The sequence below is a fragment of the Centruroides sculpturatus genome, unplaced genomic scaffold (genome assembly GCF_000671375.1).
Source record: "Centruroides sculpturatus isolate CEXI.00-Female unplaced genomic scaffold, Cexi_2.0 scaffold1399, whole genome shotgun sequence".
Classification (NCBI taxonomy): Eukaryota; Metazoa; Arthropoda; class Arachnida; order Scorpiones; family Buthidae; genus Centruroides; species Centruroides sculpturatus.
In genome coordinates this window covers 136,669-158,818 of record NW_019385630.1, presented here as the reverse complement: position 1 = coordinate 158,818, position 22,150 = coordinate 136,669, and the positions used below count along the sequence as shown (strand labels likewise).

At 31.0% G+C, this 22,150-nt stretch overlaps 1 protein-coding gene across 2 annotated transcripts; it reads right to left on the bottom strand.

Annotated features, from left to right (window-relative positions):
* Positions 1-476: 476 nt before the first annotated feature.
* LOC111640741 (zinc finger E-box-binding homeobox 1-like) lies at positions 477-2,313 on the bottom strand. 2 transcript variants are annotated; one of them, XM_023386785.1, is made up of 3 exons: positions 2,211-2,313; positions 1,709-1,990; positions 477-787 (listed from the first exon to the last, which is right to left on the bottom strand). In XM_023386785.1, exons 1-3 carry the CDS (start codon positions 2,223-2,225, stop codon positions 479-481), a joined length of 606 nt encoding a protein of 201 aa, XP_023242553.1. In that variant the 5' UTR covers positions 2,226-2,313; the 3' UTR covers positions 477-478. The 2 variants fall into 2 exon arrangements, with proteins under 2 accessions (XP_023242553.1, XP_023242554.1); XM_023386786.1 differs by having other exon boundaries at positions 1,829-1,990.
* Between the last annotated feature and the right edge of the window lie 19,837 nt (positions 2,314-22,150).

The window sequence follows — 22,150 nt, the reverse complement described above, 5'->3', positions numbered from 1 at the left end:
GCTTAAAATTTTAAATACAATAAAACGTACAAAGATAGAAACAATATACTTTAATTCGGTCGAACGTAAATATAATTAATCTTTCAAAAGTGGAATAGTTGGGTATGGTGCTACCCTTTTTTTTAGTGGAAAATAAACGTGCGAAATTTTTAGAGTAATAATCCACGCGTTTCTTCTCGTTACTGTTTCGGAAAAAAATGTTGTAAACAGTAATGTCTAGTAAAGAAAAGACGTTTTTTATTGTTACATAATTTTTTTTTATGTGAATTTTTTTCGCGGTAGTTTTTGTCTAGTTTTTGACGATACCCCCAAAAGAATTTAACGTATATACACGCCTCTCCCTACTACCACACGATTGCCCTGGACGTATATATACGTCTTTCAATGTTGAGTGGTTAAACAATTTGAAGAGCATAAATGTATTTAATAGAAAATATAATAAAGATAAATATGTTTAATCGAAATTTCAACCTCACTTTTATTTTAAAACAATAAATGTATGAAATTTTGTTTCGTGTTCTCTACGAGATTCTTCGTTGTCAAATTTCTTTTGACAGATGTGACATTCTAGTTCGACTCCTTCAACTATCACTTCTGATAATATTTCCAATTCTGGTAAAGGTTCTAGTTCATTCATGTCTAAAAATTCCTCTCTATTCAGAATTTCAGTTTTTTCTTCATAGTCTACTGATTGAAATCTTTGTCCACTCGTTGATGGTTTTTCCATTGCTGCTTTCTGATATTTGTCTACCTTTTCATATTCATCTTGAATATATTCTACGCTTGACTAAGTATTCAAAAATGTATATTATAATCTTATTCAATTAATTAAACTAAAATGACTATCACTATAAATTCAAATCATAATTAAGGTCAACTGCATCATTCAAAAAATTATTTTCTGAACATAGATTTATAGAATGGAATTTATAATTTATTGTTTTAGTTTACTATTGTAATTAATAGAAGTGAGTACTTTTACATAGTAAAGTATTCTAATTTTACTTTTGATCGACTATAGTTTAACACGATAATCATTTTCAATGTATCAATATGAATTGATTTTAAATATCTACCAAAATATTCCAATGTGGAATAAAGTTGGAGAATTTTCTTTCGAATAAATTCGTACTTGATTCCTTAAAGTTTACAACTTTTTGCATCATGTGATGTAATAGATTTTATGAAAACATCGTGTGGCCTTTATTGAAAGAAACTGTACTATAATTAACGATTTATTCGATTTTTACAAGAAACAAGACTGCTTAAGTATTTGAAAGGAAACAGGGAAAGAAGTTATAACAATATATTATAAGTATAATTTAAACTATATTTAACTAATATCCACGTTTACTGAAATTTAACGTGTTATTTTGGAATGTATATGTTGATATATAATTATTTAATTCGTATGTTTATTGACTTATCAGAGTATTTAAAAGTGAAAATTTTAGTATTTGATTTGATCGATTGTAAATTTTGAATTTTAATTCAAAATATAACAGTGATAACGAGCCAAATATTTTAGTCTTTTAGAAATATAATAGATATATTATATATTTTTCTCATAAATTGTAAATTACAGCATATTTGTTTATTATTAAATACATAATTCATTAAATGTCTTGTACATCCTATCATGTAATTATGATTTATACTTTTAAAAGTAAACTTTATCGATTTAGAAATTAGAAGAGTAAAGAATTACTTGAGAAGAACTTGTTTGTAAATGTATTCGATTGACGTGTCTTTGAAAATTCGTTCTATAGTTACTACTATATGCGCAGTTTTTATAGCTGCATTTGAATTCTCGTTTGTCTGAGTGTACTTTTTTGTGTCTTGTTAAATTTCCAGGCTGCGAAAATCTTTTGCCGCAATCATCGCAAGCATACGGCTTTTCTCCAGTATGAGTTCTCATATGATATTTTAAGTGGTGTTTTGTCTTAGAAGTTTGTCCACATTCAGTGCATTCATGTTTCCTTTCTTCATCCTTTTTAAAGATATTCGTATTATAATTATTATACGTTATTAAAATTTTCGCTCATTATTACCATAAATAATTTGTAGTTATATAAAAAGATAGTAATAAAATATACATATATATTCGAAGTGACATTAGAATTTCAAATTTTTTTTTCGATAGAATTTTGGATAAAAATGTTCCCCAATAATATGCAAGGTGTTGAAAAAAAAACTAAAATTTCGCTTACCTTTTCTGATTTCATTTCAAATGTTAATAGTCTAAATTTTTTTAATTCGGTTTATAAATTTTGGCAAGATGAGAAAGCAACAATGCACTACGATAATGTGAAATTAATCAATTTTGCGCAATTGTTAGAATAATAAGAGTTAAATTATATATGTTTATGTATTTAAAACTCTATATCTGTTGGTTTGTCCAATATACAAATTTTTATGCCTAAACCGATCTGAGCGAATATTCTAGGAGTGTTACTTAAATCCTAAAATCAACACTAAGCTATACATTATCCCAAAATCTAATGATAGTAAACATGACATTACATGTAGCGCTATCTATTAACAGAAAAGATGTTACTTAATTTTTCCGCCAACCACTAAATGTAATCTTGTTTTTAAATTTTCGATCAATTTTTTCAACGGTGTAACCTTCAATTATAACCCTCAATTTCATCAAGAACACTCAAAATGTCTTCTTTGAAGTCAGTGATGGCTCTCTTGCTTTTCTTCTCCAATTTCTCTTAAATGTAACCCCGCAGAATGTAATTATAGGTATTCAGATCAACTGAATATGGAGTTTATTCTAGGTCCTTCTGGAACAACTGGAAAACTTTATTTGCTATCAATCGATTACCGAAATAGCAGAAATAAACGATTATATATGGATCCTACCAGTACAGAATTTTGTCAAACGTGGACAGCATTTGCTTGTTAAACCTTTTAAGCCATGCGACTTTAAACCTAGGCATAAAAGGTAAAAAACGTATACTTCTGAATAACAAAATTCGAACTTTGCATATGTAATAGTCGCGCATTTACGGAAGTTTACTCTAATATATATTTAGTTTAGATTAATTTATAACATAATATGGAATAAAGATAACGATGACAATTTTTTATATACGGACGATTCTACTCCAGATTCTGATAAGAGGTTAGAAAATATTTTGCATTTCTTTAGATTTATAAACAAATAGCAGATTAGTTCCGCGTTGCTCGGGCAAAAAATAAAAGCAATGATGAAGATGATTACATTATTTTGTACTTTTAATCCTTCTATTATACAGTCGATCCCCCTATAATTACGATCCCTATAATTACGATTCTTATAAAACTATGAAAAAATTGTGACCGATATCCGTAAAAAACAGTAAAAATTCCCTATAATTACCTCAACCGTCATCGGGCAGCCGAACTACTTTCCCGCGGTCCGTAGCGCCACGCTACGGAGAGATTTCTATCGTCTGGACAGTATTATATATATTATATATAAATTAGTTACTGTACATATAATTATATATAAATTAGGTACTGCATATATAATTATATATTAACTTATTGTAACTTCGTTATAATTAAATATATAATTTCCGCCGTCTAGCGTGGCGCCACCTACGGAGATTTTTACGCTAACTATTGTCTGTAGAGTATGTAAACTTGGTACCGTAAGTCTAATACAGTACTGTAACTTTATACATTTCTTGTGAAAGAAACATTTCTTATTCAACGGCGATTAAAATTATTTATATTATGATGTCTCCGAAGTTCAAGGAACTATTCGCAGAAAAATAAGTTATTAGAAATCGGCCGCTGTATGCTAAGCTGTTCCGCGACGAAAACAATGTTGAGCAATGGCGATGTCGAATGGTGACACTCGGTAAGTAATCCTACAATTTTTTGTTTATAGCGTAGTTTATACGGATTATTCCCAAAAAATATATACGTATTTTGGAAATGTTGAGTCGGATTAGTCTAGAATCGATTAATTTTATGGAAGAAAATCTTTCAAACAGCAGTAGTCCGTAAACTTGACACGTGTCGGGTTGTGATTGGAAGGATTCGTAAGAAATCGGATTCCTAAAGAATGGAACGTATCTCTATCTTATAGGGGGGTCGACTGTATTACTTTATAGTAGGCCTATTTCATTTTTAATTACAAATGTTATTTTACCTGAGAGTTTTTTTCACTGAATGACCATTTTAATACATTTAAAATTGTTTTTAAAATTGTGTACAGTAAAAGAATAAAGATTTTTTAAAATGTGTTTTTTTGACCACTCGGTGTTATAAACCTTTAGGTAAGATAATGATAGATAAGATGAATATGTCGATCAAAATTGTTTCCCTCAATTGCACAAATACATGACCTTTAATAAAGTCGTTGTTTGACAATACTTGCTGTCTTTTTTTCAAGGAACAACTCTCAAAGCTTAGTGACTGGTTCGCAAAATAACTTGAAGAAGAAAATGTCGAGAAATTTGCATGAATCGAACATCCTTTCCGTACTCAAGCTCCACCAGAATTCACTTCGCAGGAAGAAAAGAATCTAACTGAACTCTCTTGCAAAAACAGCTTGAAAGCAAAATTCACTTCATCTGATTTAGTGACGTTTTGGTTATCGGTAAAAATGAATATCCAACTCTGAGTTCAAAAGCTGCAACGATTCTCATTCACCTTGCGACAACGTATCTTCAAAAACCGGATTTTTAGCATTAGTTGTACCGTGTTTCCCCGAAAATAAGACAGTGTCTTATATTAATTTTTGCTGTGAAAGAGACGCTAGGTCTTATTTTCCCATGAAGAAGAATTCACATTTATTATTGAACAAAAAAATTCCCAAGTCGAACTTAGACAAGAGTGATGTATATCCGGTGGTGTCGATCTGAACTTAAATAGAACAGACGTCGATAAAGTTTATTTAACGCATCAACCGGTAAAACCGATCTGGCATCCGGTACGACTACTCTTATACAGCACCCGTAACGGATGGGAGACAAGTCTCCCAGCCGAAGTGCCAAGCAAGTTGCGACCATTCACAAAAATAGCCCTCATCGCCCGATCTAGGCCATTGATTGCCTTACAATCAGGCCTCAGCAATGAACTTATGAAGTTCTCGTGCTGGAGTGGACTTCCTATTCTCGCTTCAACTTAACCTTTTTATAGCGTCGACATCGGGCACGACGACCAATTAGTGCTTACTGAACTGTAGCACTATGCAAATGTGATGTGGCGTGATTCCCGGCCGACAAATTAGCGATCATCAGCCGTAACGTTATGGAAATCTGTGATTCCCAAGCCATAGTCTTATGGAAATCATGTTGTATGACGTAATTGTCTGCTGACCAATCAGTGGCTGTACTTTGATGACCGTTACCACTAAAAAATCTTTGCTAGGTCTTACTTTCAGGGGGAGGTCTTATATTTCGCAATTCAGCAAAACCTGTGCTACGAGATCTTATTTTCTGAGCATGTCTTATTTTCGGGGAAACACGGTAATAAAAATTAAATATCGCTCAAAAACGGATGTGGAGCGAGAAATGAGAGTGGAAGTGACAAATCTTATTCGGCGTTTTGAAAAAATGTGTGGTAATCAGTAAGCTCAACCGTCACATTAACTTACTTGTCGTTGAAGGTTTCTACCATTTAATTTAATATTTTTTTTGTATTTTCATATTTTAGTTTGATGGTTCTTTTATTTCAATTTTAATAAATGTGAGCTTCACATTGTAAGGTTTATCTGAAGAGTTGTTTTCATTTCTGTGTTTCAATTATATCATTGTACACATATTTTGACAAGTGCGCCCGGACAAACTGTAAGTGCGCTGCAAACTGATAAAGTTTGGGAACAACTGCAACAGATGCTAAAATATCAAGGCAATCTTTTTCACTAACAGTGTATTTTTTTTCATATTTATGTAAGGACCTGAAGAAATATACAATAGGAAGTAAACCTTTAGTAGGGTGTTCTATTTCAAGATACTCCCTATATCGTCTCTGCTAACATCAATATACAGTAAATGTCTGTATAGATGTTTAAGATGGGTTTGATGATAAGTGCTTGTTTTAATTCCTCAAAAGATTCTTGGCATTTAGGTGTCCAAGCCAAATTTTTATTTTTCTTTAGAAGCTTATTTAGAGGGTTTTTAAATTCGCATTAATTTGGAAAAAATCGATGGTAATGGTCTATGGATCCTAAATCGCGCTGTAATTGTTTGATATTTGTTGGACATTCTAACTTTTATATAGTTTCTATATTTGATAATAAGGAGAAATAGCTTTCTGGTTTGATGTTGAATCCAAAGTAATTAATCTCAGAGCTAACAAACTGACACTTTGTAAGATTTAGGTAGAGACCTTTCTATGAACATAATTCAAATACTTGAGTTAAATGTTTTAGGAGTTCATTCACGTTCCGACTAAAAATTAACAAATCATCAAAATAATCGATGGAAAAAGGAAATTTATATTTATTTAGGATATTTTTGAGAATTTGCTAAAAAATTTGGAGAGAAGTCTTTAGACGATTCCACTGGAAGTGACCAAAATTCGTTACAAAGGCAGTTAATTCTTTGTCTTCAGAATGAAGATGAACCTGACAATAGGCTGACGAAATGTCTACAGTAGAAAATATTTTCGCACTTATAAGTGTCCAATAGCTCATTTATTCTGGGAATATGATCATTGTTAATTATTTCATTTAATATACTTGATAATATACTTGTGTTCAGCTGGGTCAAAGCCCATTTTGGAGACCAAGGAGATGAAAGAGCGGACAATCTGGATAAAGGCTAGTTATCTAAATCCAAAAAAATCTTATAAAAAAATCGTTCATTTATTTCCGATGTTAGCAATAGTTTACCTGTCCATCAATCTCTTCTCTATCCTGGTTATTAGTTTTTGTTTCATACTTTCTTTTATATGGGATTGCCAATAAATCAATCAAAAAATAACATTTTCAAGTAACAAGTCTCTATTAATACGGTAATTCACATCTTTGCTATAAACTCAGTTATAAGGATTGTATATTCTTATGAATATTGTTATGTAAACCCAGTGGTATCACACACGGTTCCAAGAAAACCCAGAATTTAAGAAACATATAATTGTTTTTTACAAAACTGCAACAAGAAAAGCCTGCAATTTCCTTGACATAAACTCAAATTGACGACCCAACCGATTTACACGAAATTTTTGCCAAACTTTCTCTATGAGATTTGGAGTTTACATAGAAAGCCGAAATTATAAAATTTCAATTTAATATAGAAACATAATTGACAAAAATGATTACGCCAGTGGCGTATCGTAGTGGGGGCGGCAGGGGCGACCCGCCCCAAGCGGCACTTTTAGGGGCGGCAAAATTTTACAATAAATAATAATAATAATATCTTGTAAAACTTTGAACCATTATATTTCATATTTCCGTCGCACCTACGATTCGGACCGATTGAAATCAGCACGGAATNAAACATAATTGACAAAAATGATTACGCCAGTGGCGTATCGTAGTGGGGGCGGCAGGGGCGACCCGCCCCAAGCGGCACTTTTAGGGGCGGCAAAATTTTACAATAAATAATAATAATAATATCTTGTAAAACTTTGAACCATTTCATTTCATATTTTTGTCGCATTCAGATCGATTGAAATGAGCACGGAATTTTTCATTACTTATTCTGTGACGAAACTAAATTTTAGTCTTTTAAATTGAGATACCTAAATAAGGAGGCGAGAAATTTTCCTCCGCCCCGGACGGCTGACACTCGCGCTACGACACTGGATTACGCCTTGCATAGTTTATATGAGATCCGAATAGACCTAGGGGCTATTCGGATCTCACATAAACTATAAGTAACAATTCAAAAATAACATTAAAATTATAAAGTAAAATATTCTTTCATTTTGGGTGTGAAAATATCGTTTTTCTAACGTGGGAAAACTGATGAAAGAGCCGCTTCCTTTAACGGAAACTGAAGCATCCTTTGTTTTCCTCTTATCTGTTACAAATCTCACCACCATGGGAATTTTCGACCCCTCATAAATTCTCCTTTTCATCCGTTTACGTCAGAGAATTCCAGTATGCGGATTGGTCGCAAATCAGGAGATATAGTCAAAGTTTTGCAGAATTCGAGGAGTACTCCAGAAGATCTCAGAGAAGACCGACGTAGTCCATATTTACTCCCGAAAGCCAACGCCTTTAGTTAGGGGTAGTATCGTATCCAGAAGGCCAACGTCCATAGACATAATTTCTCTATGTTAAAGAAAAGTTTAGTTAGAAACACGTAAGATATATTTTATTTTGTGCCTATCAAGACCTTTCGATGAACAGAAGTCCGAGAACTGATGAAATGAAGTAAAATAGACAAATCAAGAAGAAGATAAAGTCAATTAAGGTTGTATGTTTATCGTGAATTTGTAAGCTCTCTCTCTCGGCTGGTTGTCTGAGAACTTGATGTTTCCAGTGAATTTTTAAGACTCGTAAGTCAAGTGGCAGTATTTTTGTAATTATCTGTAAAGCATTTGTAGGGCTTGTCTGGTAGGCATTCGCAATGGGGATAAGGCTCATGCGTAGTATTGATAATAGTTTACTCTTGATATTCTGCTTAGTAGCCACTTTTTTCCAGACCTCTGCTCCGTATGAGACTTCAGGCTCAATGGCCTACCGGTAAATGGTCTGGCTAGTGTTAGACTTGATCTTCCATGTATTTTGATAAATGCACCTGAGGGAATGTGCAAGAGTGACGACCTTGCTGTGGATATGTTTGACATGTGGCTTTCAGGTTAACCATCAATGTTTATTCCCAGGTATGTGCTGCATTTTATAAGTTGGCCAAAAAGTTCGATGGCATGCCTATTAACCAGAAGGTGAAGTCGTGGAAATGTCACACAGGCACGTGTTGAAAGATTTATAAGTAGGTTTTTCTTTTCCACCCATTGGTTTATCTTACTGAGAAGTTTATTCATTTCAACCTGCAGAATTTCTTGATTTTTATGTGTCATAAGAACTAGTGTATCGTCTGCAAATCCAACTATATCTATCGTGGTATCTCTCAGAGTGGTGTCTTGCAGTTTGAAAATATCGTTGTACAATGCCAGCAACAAGATGGGCCCGACTTTGGCCCTTGCGGGCACGCTCTGTTTATCTTTTTGATGATGCTGTTGGTTACAGTCGTAATGCTGGCTTTCCTTTCTGATAGAAAGCTTCTGTAAAGTCGGTATATATTCCTGGGGCATTTAATTTCTTTCAGATCTGTGAGAATGGCCGGCCACCATGCATGGTCAAAGGTCAAAGGTGTTTCTAATTAAATAATACTTGTGGAACGAGAAGCATAATGTAAATTATTTAAGTATTATTAATACGTAAGTTATCAAGTAGTATAGAACGTGATTTTACAGTATATGCCACGTTAAACCTAAACGATATTCGATGTTCTACACAAAATATAATTAACCTCCAAGTGGTCTAAAATAGTTTTACGAATGACAAGAACTGAAAAGTATGTACTGTACAGATTTCTATGGTTTAAGTAATTACTGGAAGACGATGATGTAGTTATTAATTTAAACAAGTTAGAATATGACAACAATACTTATTTAAATGATGAATTAAATCTATACATAATGGTAACAAAATTAAGAATACTTAAATGGATNATCTTTTTAATAACAAACACTGCTTTAAAAACTTTATTTATGTATATTTATTATGCAAAAAAAATGTAAAATCTAAAAAAAAACATCATCTAATGTAAATCTGAAAGAACGTCATGTAATGTAAAATCTGAAAGAACACCATCTAATGTAAAATCTGAAACATCATGTAATGTAAAATCTGAAAGAACATCATCTAATGTAAAGCAGTAAACGAAGATTTAAATTCATTTTTTCATGTTGCACGTCTACCAGAATGTTGACTATTAGAAACTGTAGATGACATTAACGGAATCATTGTAAGAAGAACAGTTGAGTTGTCTCAGACTTACTCTGATAAGACTAAAATCATTTACAACATAGAAGCATATTTCATGTAAAACTATAACGAATTATTCGCATCGACTTCTTTAGTGGTGTTGTAGATGCACGTGGTGAAAAAGATTCCAACAAAGAAATACAAGTATAAAACAAAACTTCTTTATTTGTTTTTTCATTCGCGTTCGAAATAATATACAGGATTCCTACAACATAATATACAAATTACATACAACACAAGTGAAATATTCTTCTAAAAGAAAACTGCTTAATTGTATACAACTTTTTATATAAATAAAAANAAATACAAGTATAAAACAAAACTTCTTTATTTGTTTTTTCATTCGCGTTCGAAATAATATATAGAATTCGTTAGATTCTGACGCTCCTTGAACAAAAGCATAAAAATTTAAACAATCGGACAGAATCTCCAGTCAAAGATCTTGCGACAAAAAACGGGCACACAAAAAATAATTAATCAATTTCTTAAAAACTACTTATACCAGAGGAAAAAAGAAGGGATAGATTATAGGATAGAACAAGACAAGAACTAAGTATCCAAACTTAACTAGCGACTTCGAGATAATGGTTAGAACTCACTCCTTGTTGGATGGTTCGAATTTCATAATTAGAGTTCGAATTTAACGTTCCCGTAACGTGATGTTCGAGGGGCTTCCAGAAAGGCTCGGGTATTAGAATATTAGGGTTCCTGTGCAGTCTTTCCTATATTCGGCATACTGCCACTTTCGTTCTCCTGGCAAAATCCAGTTGGAGACCTAACAAAATACGTTCTTACAGTTCAACGTCTCAGCCATAAGTGCTCAGTCTATCTCTTCTTTAGCCCCTTCAAACTATCAATTTTTTTGTCTTAAAATCCGGTCGTCACCACCTGCAGAAAGAAGTTTCAAGGAGGAGGGAGAGAAAGGAACAAAGGCTAGAGGAAAAAGGAAAAATGAAAATATATAAATACGAATAAAATATACAAAAATATGGCGTAAGACCATAGTGACATGGCAAGTTAAATTACTTTCTTCATCTGCTGGCACTAAATTATGTAAACCAACAATGCAATTTTATGAAAAAAATTAATTACGTGTTATCATCTTTATTCGAATACCGGACTTTATATTTTTTATCTTTTTCATTTATTTTGTTATGTTGTTTGTCATTATAAACTACATTTTTAAAAATCGTTGCTTTTTGTCTGTCTGGAAAATTTCACTATTGTAACTACGGGCAAATAACTTATATATATAATAAATCTGTCTATAATAAATCTGTTATACCCATTTTATAACTATCTTATAAGCCTGAGATTACAATGTTATTCCTTCTTTCTTTATCTTCTAATTTTATAAAAATCTCATACAAATTATTGCATATTATATTTATTTTTCTGTATTTGATTTCTCTCATTTTTAACATAATTTTTTTTAACTCTACCAGTTTCAAGAGTAAAATTGCTACTTTTGACATCAACCAATGCTGTATCCATGTTTTTAATCCACGCTTGCATTCTATCTAAATTTTTAAGAAGCATTGTAATTTACTAATTGAAGAAGCTCGTACTTTCAACAAAAATCAAATTTCTTTTTTAACATTAATTTTTTTCCGGCACTTATATAAGTCAAGATCAACTGTTTTTTTGTCTCAATTCAGACATTTTCCTGGCTTCCAATTCTTTCTGTTACGTTTCGTTGTGATCCTTATTTATATTGTGGCGAAAAAGTTTACATTTTCTTAGCCTGACACTCTGACATTTTTTATGTATGTTATTTTGTGCGTGTGTCCACGATTTTGTTCTCCCATTTTAAAGCTTAATAACTTTTGTCTCTTATCGAAAATTACTGGAATTTCTTACAATACGAGATCGATGTTATCAAATTTAGTTGTTAAAGTTCAATGAGAAGCGATAGAGGGGAGTCGTATGCCTTATCTGTGTGACAGGTCAAACTTGGAAAGGGGAAAAACCACACAATTTTATTCGGGAATTTTTCGAAAAAAATTAATTTTTCGTTTTGAAAAAGAAATTTATTTAAATCTCAGAGAAAAAAGCTTTTTAGATTTTATTACCGTAGGATGAGCGCATTTCTCTTCCATGGGTCGTTTCCTTTCCCATGAAACTCAGAATGTGTCATTGGAAACTACAACAAAAATTCACTATTGGTGAAAAACGACAACGTGACTAGGAATTAAAGAGGAGACCTGAAGGAACAGTGAGGGGGGTCGAGAGTCCGCGAGAGTATTCCCTGTGTGCCTACCAAAAGTATTTATTTTCATCGCTTGTCGCCGCGCGCTCCTCCCGAATATCCAGTGTTTCTCCAAGAACTACGAAGAACTAACGGATCTCCACTTTTGATAGACTTTAATTAACCGTCATCCAAGGCAACAGAAACATTCCCAAGGCTCCTCAACGACTCCACAGACATAAAAAAATCCGTACACCGTGCTTCAGATATTTATAAAGACCCGCGATGTTATGTAAGCTCTCTCTCCAACTCGGTTCTCGCGAAGAAGTTTTAAGGTAAATACTCTTTTGTAGAACTAGTTTAATAAACGAATTTTGTTATTGTTAGAATTGTGTTCGGTGCACTTCCTGAAGTGGTCTCCATCCCAAGTCCAAACGGCCACAGACGCGACTGCTCGCAGGTAAAGGCGAACGTAACGGTCTCTGTATCTACCCAAAATACACAGTGATGTCAGTCGTGATAAATTTGTCATTGCAGTCTTCGCCGACGCAATGTCGACCCTTTGGTCTCGTGATGCCAAAGCATAGGGTGGGCCCTTCGGCATTGTCACATCTCGATTATGGTAGGACTTAATTAAAGGTTTTAGTCGAATTGGATTTTAAACATTAATTTCAAGGTATGTTCTGTAATGATTTGTAAAAAAGTTTTATATATGTATATTAATATTTTAATTTGTATGTATTATGTAATTTTAGTTGGCCGAGGAAAGGCTTACCTAAGCCCGAAACGTGTAGAAAAAAACTGGTACCTGTATCAACTAAACACAGAATAAACTTAAGGAGAAGATTGCCAAGTGTTCTCATGTTTTTACACTATATATTGTTCAAATAAACAAAACAGAAAACTATTTTTGCTTCGTCTTATTTCAATGTTCTTAAATATATCACAGGATTGTATACTGAACAGTTTGAAGCACCCAAAGTATTAAACACTTGCTGAGTTTAACGAAACAGCAAGCCCTACTGTTGGGTTCTCATGAGCTTTTAAGGCTCATCAGAAAAAATATGATCACACCAATTGGTAATATTAAGAACGGTGGACTTACAATCAAAGAAATTGGAAATTGTGTCAACAGACGAATACGATCTTTTACCTAAAGACTCTAAGAAAGAAATTAAACAGAGAGACTTACCTAACTAATGAAGACATACAAAAGTGAATTTTCAAAACAACAACTAAAAAATATTTTAAACTTCGATAACGTAAGAATATTAAAATTAAATATAAGACTGAAAACACAAAAAACGATATATGTAAATATGAAAATATATGTAAACATTAGTTGATTTCAGAAAACTTGTATAATTTAAAAAAGTACCTTAAAAATTATTGGAAGAAAATAAAAAAATAAAATTAAATATAAGACTAAAAAGACAAAAACGATATATGTAAATATGAAAATATATGTAAACATTAGTTGATTTCAGAAAACTTACATAATTTAGAAAAGTACCTTAAAATTATTGGAAAAAAATAACAAAATCCAATTGTAGCATAAAAGTCACAAATCAATTAATTAATGAATTTTATGCTTCTAACACAATAAAGTGCTATAAATTAAGACACTTGGCGGGTTTTCTCATCTTTATTTAGTTGATACGTGTGAAAATTTTACACGTTTCGGGCGCTTAAGCCCCTCTTCAGCCAACTAAAATATTAAAAAAGAATATAACATACATATAAAAACACAAGTTTTGTAAAATTCATAAAATTATAAAACATACCTATGCATATAAGTCTTATAGACTGAGGTAACAGCTTACTCTCGATATTGACAATATAATACGAATTTACATAACTTCTACAATATAAATTTACATATCTGACTTCTACACTATTTTTTCAATGTATGATTATTGGTTTATTTAACATTTCAATATTTAATATCATAGATTATTATATGAACTAATGATTTTACAATGTCTTGGAGTTGTTAGACATGATCAACAGTTAACATAAATTTACATATTATCTGACTCCCATTACAACATTACAGTTTTTTGTTATTGTTGATTTATTTAACAGTTCGATAATTATTATTAATTAGCACATTGCTCACAATAATAATAGTTTGGATCTAATGAATACAATTAATATAAAATTTTTAACCAGTTTTCGTTTATAGAGATGCTAGGATTTTTATTTATACTATTTTGATTTTTGATTATTTATATACTTTAATAAAGAAATCATAATTAATCATTCATTTCTATACATAAATAAATAAAGAAAGTACAGAAATAATCAAAAGTAAGCTGTTACCTCAGTCTATAAGACTTATATGCATAGGTATGTTTTATAATTTTATGAATTTTACAAAACTTGTGTTTTTATATGTATGTTATATTCTTTTTTAATATTTTAGTTGGCTGAAGAGGGGCTTAAGAGCCCGAAACGTGTAAAATTTTCACACGTATCAACTAAATAAAGATGAGAAAACCCGGCAAGTGTCTTAATTTATAGCACTTTATTGTGTTAGAAGCATAAACAAATTGTAAAGCACGGTTTCATATCATCAAAATAATTAATGAATTATTAAAAGGCCGAATCAAGAAATAATTCAAAATAATAAGTCTTGGTATAATTAACATCATAAATAAAGAAGACCAAAAAATACTAGGAAAACAATTGAAAGCTGCAGAAGTCATTTATGAAATATCGTGTACGTGTGCTAACCAGAAGAGTTATATAGAGAAACAGGAGAAATATTGGAAAAAAACGTTGAAAGAACATAAAGCGGAAATCCGTTTAAAAAGAAAAGAATCACCCTGGTACCAACACTGTTATCAGTTTACTTGTAAAATTAATAAAAATAATGTTAAAATATTATACAAAGCAAAAAATTTGTTAAAGAGAACAATTAATTATCATTTCTATATTAAAATAAATTATGCAAATGTTATTATCCTAAATACGAATATGAATGTAGNCAACAGCTGTAGAATTGTTAAATTTTACAGTTGTTTTAAAAATCATGTATTTTTCTGCAAAATATTTTAAAAAATTAGTGTATATTGTAGCTTGTACGCTATAATCACAACTATTTTTAATTATTATAAAATGGCGAATAGCTTAATGTTAAAAATAGTGACGACTTTCATAAAGTTTTAGATGCTAATATCGAATAATATCTTAATTAAGTCAAAACTCTCTCGTAATATGACAGATTACTTTCTTCTATTTTTCTACCTCCTCGATCTGTAACCACCGAATTTTAATAACATAAGTGCCCCTTACAAAAAAGCTATCGTGCCAAATTTTGTTTTTTTATTATTACTCTATCCTGAGTTATCAACGTTTAAAATACAGAAATATAGTATCCACTGATGAGGTCAGTTAAAACAAGCGAAATGAATTTGGAATATTAAAATAAAGGTCTAGGATACGTTGTTATTTGGATTGTTTGCCATGAAAAATCAATCGAAATCGTAATATAAACTGTATAATATAAAGTGTATAATATTACTCATTATCAGTCTAGAGATATTTCATTTTATTCTTGGATTTAACATTTTGATATTTTCATTTAATTTCAGACAAATACTGATCCGTAAAGTATTAGAGCGAAAACGACTTGTGTGTGAAAACGAAGTTTGAAAAGAATTAGTCTGCACGATGGAAATCGAAATGATTGAAATATCTTCGTAAAGTGCCCAGAGCAATAAATTTGATCTAGAAAATACATTAATCTATTAATTTCTACTTCCTAAACATCGTAGATAATGTAAAATAAGAACAATACACTAATTTATCTCTGTTTTAATTAATTAATTAATATACATTTGTCATTAAGGTAAATTTCTAAATGCTAATCACTCATAAAATTATAGTTTCAATTAAAATTCCTTCTTGGAAATTATAGTTTCAATTAAAATTCCTTCTTGGAAATTATAGTTTCAATTAAAATTCCTTCTTGGAAATTATAGTTTCAATTAAAATTCCTTCTTGGAAATTATAGTTTCAATTAAAATTCCTTCTTGGAAATTATAGTTTTCAATTACCATAACAGATACCGTAATATGATGAAGTATACGAACATAATACTGTACAAACAAAAATAAATAATTACGTACAATACTTCGTATTTAGAAATGATTGATAAGCGATTCCATTTAACGATTATAATGAAAATTATACAACGATAAATTTGTGACCATAGCAACATAGCAAAATATACTAATTTTATACGAACCAAGTAAAATATTGTCCGAAAACAAGACTGAAAGTCGGTAGACTGAAGACGATTCTCTTTATTCAAGTAAAAAATGTTATCATTTACAGAGAAACAACGTTGTATGGGGTACATGTTAGCTCCAATACTTAATTCGGCAAAGGTATTCGGTCTAGTTTTTTGGACTCCGTGTCCATGCGTAGAAGGTAACAAAACAGCAAAAGCCTATTTACGGTCAATATTATTTAAGCTGTACACTTCATTTGTAGAAGTATTTCTCTGGATGATGTTTTGCGCTTATCTGATAAGAATGTACAATATCAACCTTTACTTTGTACGAGTTGGAAAAATACATGGAGATTACGCATTTGAAGCATCAGTGGTATTTGCATTTTACTCACTTTACATTGCTGTGCAGTTCAGTATACTGAAACGACGAAAAATTCACTTTCATTGCATCGCAAGCAGTCACCCAGAAGAATGGAAAATAACCGACGCCATAGAAAAATATACATTGCGTTTGTTATGTGTGTCATTTACCTTATTTACCGCGATTACTGTGATGTCCGGAATTACATTTTTCGCAGAAATAAAGAAACAAACCGGAACAGACACAGAGGCATTTCTTGTGTCTATTATCTACTCTTTATGGCTTATTTATTCTGCGGGTCATATTTTATATCTCGTTTCTATATTTTCAGCGGTCGTATTTATAATGCAGAAAAGATACGTGATGATGTCCGAAGAAATAACGGAAATAAACGTTAACAATCTTTTTCTACAGAACATATTGCAGGAAATGTTGCAAAATCAAGTTGAACTTTGGGGATATTGGAGAATGATTAACGAAGAATGGGATGTTTTTATGCCTTTTATTTACACGACTTTTCTTTACATGACTTCTTTTCTTTGGTACGCAACATTATTTGTGAAAGTATATGCGTTAATGAGAATTGTTTTTACAACAGTATTGTTGTTATCTCTGTATGTATTAATTGCTGTTTGCTGGGCTCTCTCTCATTTGTCATCTGCGGTATGTGATCGTTACTTCGTTTCTAATTCTAAAAACTCGTAAATCAATTTTTATAAGGTTAAATTAGCAGTTTATTAATAAGTAGAATATAAAGAAATTATTTTACTTATATTTAAGGAAAATTAATTTTTTATATATTATTATTTAAAATTTAAATCAGAATAACCACATAATTATATTATGTGTTAATACTAATATATGTTTGTTTATTATTAAAAAGCAAAAGAAAAGTATACACTATAATTTCGGTGACTTTAATACTAAAACAACAAGTTGCACTTGTTTGTTTTGACACAGTATTTAAACAATCTTGTTATTACTGAAAAATTTTTTATTGATACTTTACACAACAGCTGTAAAATTGTTAAATTTTACAGTTGTTTTAAAAATCATGTATTTTTCTGCAAAATATTTTAAAAAATTAGTGTATATTGTAGCTTGTACGCTATAATCACAACTATTTTTAATTATTATAAAATGGCGAATAGCTTAATGTTAAAAATAGTGACGACTTTCATAAAGTTTTAGATGCTAATATCGAATAATATCTTAATTAAGTCAAAACTCTCTCGTAATATGACAGATTACTTTCTTCTATTTTTCTACCTCCTCGATCTGTAACCACCGAATTTTAATAACATAAGTGCCCCTTACAAAAAAGCTATCGTGCCAAATTTTGTTTTTTTATTATTACTCTATCCTGAGTTATCAACGTTTAAAATACAGAAATATACAAATAAACAAACGGATATCCCGGAAATATTTCTATTTGTTTACTTTCGCTATCAGGTAATCTCAAAACGTAAAGATTTGTTATGTATAAAATAGAGAAAATATAGTTGAATGAGTATTTTATTTAGTGAGAATAGCAGTTAGCTAAAATCTTTTTAATAACAAACACTGCTTTAAAAACTTTATTTATGTATATTTATTTATTAGAATTGACATTAATTGAAGACCCGTGTACAGTGTTCACTTCAGACATTTTTCCTCGGGAACCTTTTTCGGAGAAATAATTACTTATAATAAATTAGTATGAGGTTATTTGTTAGTGAGAGCCCCAGGCAATTGCTCGTTTTTCCTAAGAAATATCCCATTTATAATAATATTACAGTACACGAAATATAATTTTTTATTTCATAAGTACTCTGTTAATTGAAAAAAATTACATTGGTGTATTTTATTGTTTTCAGATGTACGATAATTTCGTAAGTATTGAAAAGGTTTCTTCTGCAAATCTCCCACTAACATTCAAATTTAAGGTATGAAAGTAAATAACTTTATCAGAAATCATAACTGAGTAATGTTACACAATTTATTCAATTTGTTACGTTATTTGTTTTATTTTCTGAGATATTTAGAATGAGTAATTGATGCTTTTACAAACAGGTTTATTAGTCATAGACAAAGGAGTTGAAATGCTTTCAGGCCGCACAATGATCACAACTTATAATTTGAAATCTTAATTTTAAGTTGATAATGACATTTACGTTTATTTTTCAATTCGATTATTTTTAGTTATTATAATATACAATACAAAGTCATTGTCTCTTTCATAAAAAATTTTTTATTTTTTTAATTAAAATTGTATATTTGACACGTTATTATACCTCATTTATTCCAATGATAAAGTAAGAATGTAAAAGACCTCACACTACACACCTAGACGAAAGAAACTGGTCACTAAAGTAGTTTATTGTGTTTAATTAATAGTTTCAAATTTTATTTAATTTGCAAATTATTCATTAATTTTATAAACTTCCTGTTTTAAAGATAAATGATTTTATGAAGAGGTTTGGAAAGATTCCTCTTGGAATATCTGTTGGCGGATTCTTCTACATTAGACGGGACTTCTTGATAAGGGTATGTTCTGGAATATTTTAAGTATTGATATGTTTAAATACAGCATAATTGGATAATACATAAAATAACGCTATTTGCAGGTGATAAATGCCATCTATTCGATCTTCTCTTCGTGCATTCAAGTCAGTGGAATTTTGAAAACGGAAACGAAGTGTGTGGTCAAACAGGAAAACGATACACATCTTGTTTAATTATTGTTTATACGCCAATATAATTAATCAAATGATACAGAACCTAACTTTGGAACATTTACAAAGTTATACCTTTAATAAGTTTTGTTGTTATGAACTATTATAAGTTTGCAAAATGGGCTTTGCCTAGCGAAGAACAAGCGGCTGTCTGTTAAAAAATACAAGTTCGTATGCCGTGCAAAATGGCAGCTGTAATGATTTATATGGTTGCGTGCCTGGTATCTATTACGAGTAAATCTGCGAAAAAATGTACTCTGAACGACTGCTTTGAGACGCTGCTGTAAGAAGTCGAAAGGATTCAGATCAGATTATCTAGAAAGCCAATGCGACTGAAACCATAGAGATGCATTCGAAATATTTTGTTTGCTGCTTTTAGAGCAGCAAAGAAAATATTTCGAATTTTTTGTTTGCTGCTCTAAACGACTTTGCCGAGCAACGCCAGGAAAAAGTAACGAGAACCGTTATGTGTAAATAGTAGGAATGTCTTTTGGAGACGTGTGACGCACATGCATCAGTTAATTTTTCATAAATAAAAGTGTACGAATAACAGAAAAAAGTAGAAAGTGAAAAGTGAATAGTGAAGTGTAAAGAGTAAAAATATAAAAAACCAATGCCAAAGCGTAAGATAGAATTTTCGCGGTCTTGAATCATATCTCAAAGGCAAAAGATCGCGCGGAAAAATGAAACCACGGAATAAAGAGAAGTATGTCTAACATTGCTACGAAAAAATTATCAGCGAAACAGAAATAATCAGACAGAAGAGCAAGTTGAAAATTATAGAAAAAATATCGAATCAGAGGAAGATTAAGTGCAGGAATAAAAACAGTATTTTATATATAAAAAAACTTTATTACATATAAATGTACGAACAAATAAAAACCCAGTAAAGCTGGTAATTGCAGCTAGTATACTCGCATACAGTCGACCCCCTATAACACGGTAGACACGTTCCGTTCTTTATGAAATTGATGTTTTACGAGTCTTTAAAGTATGGTTAAATACATTACAATGTCTAAATTAAAATTAAATATAAAGTCATAAGAGGATGTTAAATCTGAAGGTCATCACTTACCACTTCGTCAGTACTTAATAGAAAGATGTCTTTCTGCTCCCAGATCCATTGAACATATCGATCCCAACACCCATCCAGGTATGCGGCAAAGCACGCGTCGGCACGTTTTAGCTGATCCGAAGACTGTTTTTGTAAAAAAGACTTTCAGTTTCTTGTATATTGTTAAGTAATCAATTATCAACACATATCTTGAATATTGTAGATTCCACTGATCGAATGGAATCCCATAATTGTCTAATCCATTATATTCAATTAAAATTCCATTTTATAAATAAAACTAAATTTAGGAATCATTCTGACTAAACAGAAGTTAGTTTTATCATACTGCAATGACAATGTAATGGTGACCAATCAGAAGTGAGAGTTTTGAGTTACCTTATAGCCATAGAGTAAAGAGATATAATTAGAACAGCAGTTATGAATTGTGGCACGTATTCTCTCTGATGCAATTTGTCAGCCACATTGCTGAAGTTACTGGCAATGGTTAAAATTGCAATGAATTGTGTGGCTTTCACCTACAATAATAAACTAAAGGTTCTGCCTACAGATTTCACAGGTAAATGAATGTTTTATACATTTGTTTTTTAAAACATGGTTAAATAAGTGCATTTATAGTTTTAATGGAAATAAAAATAGATTTACCCAAGTAAAAATTTTATTTCATCATCAATGATAAAAATTTATATTATTTCTGAAGAGGCTTTTCATTTTTTTTGGTTAGTTTTTTTTTGTTTTTTTTGTTCAAACAGGGCTGCGGAGTCGGTAAATAAACACTCGACTCTGACTCCTGATAATTTTAGTAGGCCAACTCCAACTTAGGCAAAATTAAATACCAAATCATTTTATGGGGAGCAGAGGCACTCATAGGGGTATCCTACTTTGAACTCTAAAAGGGGCTCCGGGCATTTACCCAAATACTTTTATATGTAGGCTATTTTTCAAGCTCTAATGGCCCATAAAAACAATTATATATAACAAAATGAATTTATTACCGAAAGTTAGGTACTAACATGGTTACTTTTTGACATAATCACCGTGAAGATTGAGGTATTTGTCATATCAGTGGATGAGCTTTTCCATCCCCTTGTCATAGAATGTTGCCGTTAGTTCAATTAAAAAGTGTGCGATCTAGCTACTTCAGCCTCTTGTTCAGAAAAAAGAAATATGAACTCTGATCAATTAGTCTGGTTTATTCAGAAAAATAAAGTACTTATTTAGAGCAGGGATAATAAAGGAATGATCCAAAATATTTAAATTCAATTGGGTCAAAATAATTTTACTACTAAACACAAATACTACAATGAACATTACAAATTTAATAAATTAAATTCATGTATTTTGTATTTAAAATAAATGAATTATTACAAAATATAAAAAGATTTTTAAAAATTAATAAATATATAATAAATTTTCTTTCATTTAAATAAAAAACTAAAGTAAATTTAAAATGTGGGAGTCAGAGTCGGAGTCGACACATTTTTTTCCGACTCCTACTCCGACCAGAAATTTCTCCCGACTCCGACTCCACAACCCTGGTTTCAAATAACAAAATCTTATGAATTGATATTGATTGAAAAAAAAGACTAAAAACATATGAGCAATTATTTATTGTGACATTGTCACAATTCC

Coding starts and splice junctions, on each gene's coding strand:
- LOC111640741 (XM_023386785.1), bottom strand. Junction 788..1,708: donor TACAAACAAGTTCTTCTCAA/GTAATTCTTTAC, acceptor TTGAATACTTAG/TCAAGCGTAGAATATATTCA.